The 2,803-nt window shown below is 48.3% G+C and overlaps 1 protein-coding gene across 1 annotated transcript; it reads right to left on the bottom strand.

Annotated features, from left to right (window-relative positions):
• LOC119367288 lies at positions 1-814 on the bottom strand. The gene has a single exon (XM_037632845.1). It carries the CDS (start codon positions 812-814, stop codon positions 56-58), a length of 759 nt encoding a protein of 252 aa, XP_037488742.1. The 3' UTR covers positions 1-55.
• Between the last annotated feature and the right edge of the window lie 1,989 nt (positions 815-2,803).

Consider the following 2,803-nt stretch of genomic DNA (forward strand, 5'->3'; position numbering starts at 1 on the left):
TATCCTTACAGGAGCGTCAGTGACGCGCGCGCTCGCGCGCCAGAAACGAATCGGCTTAGCTTCCCCATGGCGCGGCGTCCCGGGCGCCATCGCCGCCCTCCCCGCCTTGCCGGGCCAGCATGGCGGCGAGCGCGCGGGAGTGCGGCCACGCGGGGTTGCCGCGCGAGGCCGCCTCCCGGAACATGGCCTCGGCGCGGGCCAGCGACGCGTCCGCGGTGTCCTCCACCATGGTCCCCGGCACGTCGTGCTCGAGCCGGTCCTGGGCGCCGCCGTCCGTGGCGCGCGTCACGGGCTTCCTCGTGTCCGCGAACTCCACCTCGGCCAGCGGCGACGGCTTGTGCGTCCGGTAGTACTCCCGGTCCTCCTCCCGCACCTTCCTCGCCGCGGCCTCCTCGTCCCCGGGCGTCGCGTCGCCGAGCGGGTCGCTGCCGGCGGGCTTGGCGGACCACCGGCGCTTCTGCGTGAACGTCGACCCGGCCGCCGGGTCGGCCAGCTCCTGCGACCCGAGCTTCCCCGAGGGCGTGAACGGCGGGACGCGTTGCTCCTTGGCGGACGCCTCCGTCGGCCGCGTCGTCTTCGCCGACGACGGCGGGTGCTTGTCGTGGCCGCCCGAGGTGGCTTCCTCCGCGCCGGAGAACTTCGGGGGCCTCTCGGCGTAGTCGTCGCTCGGAGGGTCGCCGGAGTGGACGGCGGGATCTCCCGCGCCGCTGGCTTGCGACGACGCGGACAGCGCGCGGCCGTGCGCGCCAAGCAGGCCGCGTCGGGTCGCTGGCGAGGTCGAGGCGAAGAGACGGAGTGCTCGTGCGGTGGCCATCGTGCTCATGTGCTTCTTGTCCTCCCCGTTCCGTTGGTCGTGGCGTCTGTACGTGCGGCGGTGGTTCTTTATAAGGTGCAGGATGGTCGCGTCTGGTGGCGTCGAGAGAGTTGCCGGAGCATGCAGGAGGACGGGGGTGGGCGACGGTTCGACACGTGGTGAGTTCGAGCGCATCGAGAATGACGTGGAAGACACGAGTCGACTCGAGACGGACCCAGGAACCGCGACTCTGGGTCGGTCGGTCGGAACCAATAAGGCCTTTTTGATTTACTAGCTGCGTTACAATGGAAGAGAAAAATTTACATACTAGCCAAATAAATTTGACTCAATACCCTAACATATAAGCGTTCTTTATTTTAACACAGTGACTCGCGATGTTGCGAACATGTTTTATAATTTGCGAACAGTTTTGTAAATTCTAATATTTATTGAAACTGCGAAAATTTTATGATTTCACACAAATTTCTGAATTCACAAACATTTTATGATTTCTCAAACATGTTTTTCAAAATTTGCAATGTTTTGAAATTTGAAAATATCAAATTAATTTTAAAAAGGAGAAAACAAAAAAAAGAAATGAGAAAATAAAAGAAAAATACAAAAGATGAAATGAAAAAAAATAGGGGAGTCACGCCCTGCGTGCCGGCCCATGAACACGCACTGGGGGAGGGGAGGTGCATCACAAAAAGAGGGGAAATATTTGCAGAACTTGAGGATAAAGAATTACACTCTAGCCAAATAAGTATGACTCAATACCCTGACATATGCGATATCCACGTGATCGCAATGTAGTCGACATGGTAAATCTCAAGGCAATGAGCTTGCCATTGCACGGCACACTTTTAAACTTTTAAAACAAATCTCATCGACCACAAACTTGCAATTTTTTTGAGTTTTTCAATATTTTCTAAAATTTCGTGGACATTTTTGTCATATTCATGAATTTGTTTTGAATACACGATTATTTTTCAAAATCATGAACATTGTTTTATTTCCTGTCATTTTTTTCGAAATTTTGATTTTTTTAAGAATTTGCAAACACTCTTCTAAAATCATTAATATTTTTAAAACTGCGAATCATTTATGATGTCCCACACATTTTTGAAATCACAAATATTTTATGATTTCTCGAACATGATTTAAAAAATTTGCAATGTTTTAAAGTTTGGAAATCTCAAATTAATTTAAAGAAGGAAAAACACACAAAAAAAAGAAATGAGAAAAAAAAAGACAAAAGACGAAATGCAATAAAAAGAAAAAAAACCATAGGCGTCACGCCCTCCGGGCCGGCCCATGAACGCACACTGGGTGGGGAGGGGAGGTGCGTGACAAAAATGACTGGGAAAATTAGTAGAACCTGGGATTCGTACCCTGGTGTCTGCGGTGGGACAGAAATGCTTGCGCCACTGCGCCATCTCAGAGCTTCTGCTAAGCATGCAGTATCACCTTTATATAGCAGCTGATAACGACGACGAATTTGGAAAAAAAAACGAATCATTTTTTTATTTAACTTACGGGTGGCATTGGTGGGTAATTCTTGCCAACTTCGAGGGTATTTTTTATGACGTACGACAGAAACCTAATTTGCTTTATTATTAGGTAGAGATAGAGAGGTACAGAGGTAGAGATAGGGTAGAAATATCGTAAGGATAGAAAATGAGATGACATGTATCTAAAATTCTACGCATAGAAATAGAAAAGAAGATGCCTTGGCCTTTTTAATTTATAGGGTAGAAATATCGTAAGGATAGAAATGTTATAAGAAATGAGATGACATGTATCTAAAATTCTATGCATAGAAATAAAAAAGAAGATGCCTTTTGATTCACACCATATGATTTTTTCAATTGAGTCCAGGCTAATATTTACTAGCGTATACCTGCGCGGCGGTACGCCGCGCCTTGTTATGCTTGACAGTGTATACTATTCTATAATACTTAAACATTTTCCTGTTAATGTGCTTTTTTATTTGTTGGTTTTGATGCAGCA

The sequence above is a fragment of the Triticum dicoccoides genome, chromosome 2B (genome assembly GCF_002162155.2).
Source record: "Triticum dicoccoides isolate Atlit2015 ecotype Zavitan chromosome 2B, WEW_v2.0, whole genome shotgun sequence".
NCBI classification, from domain to species: Eukaryota; Viridiplantae; Streptophyta; class Magnoliopsida; order Poales; family Poaceae; genus Triticum; species Triticum dicoccoides.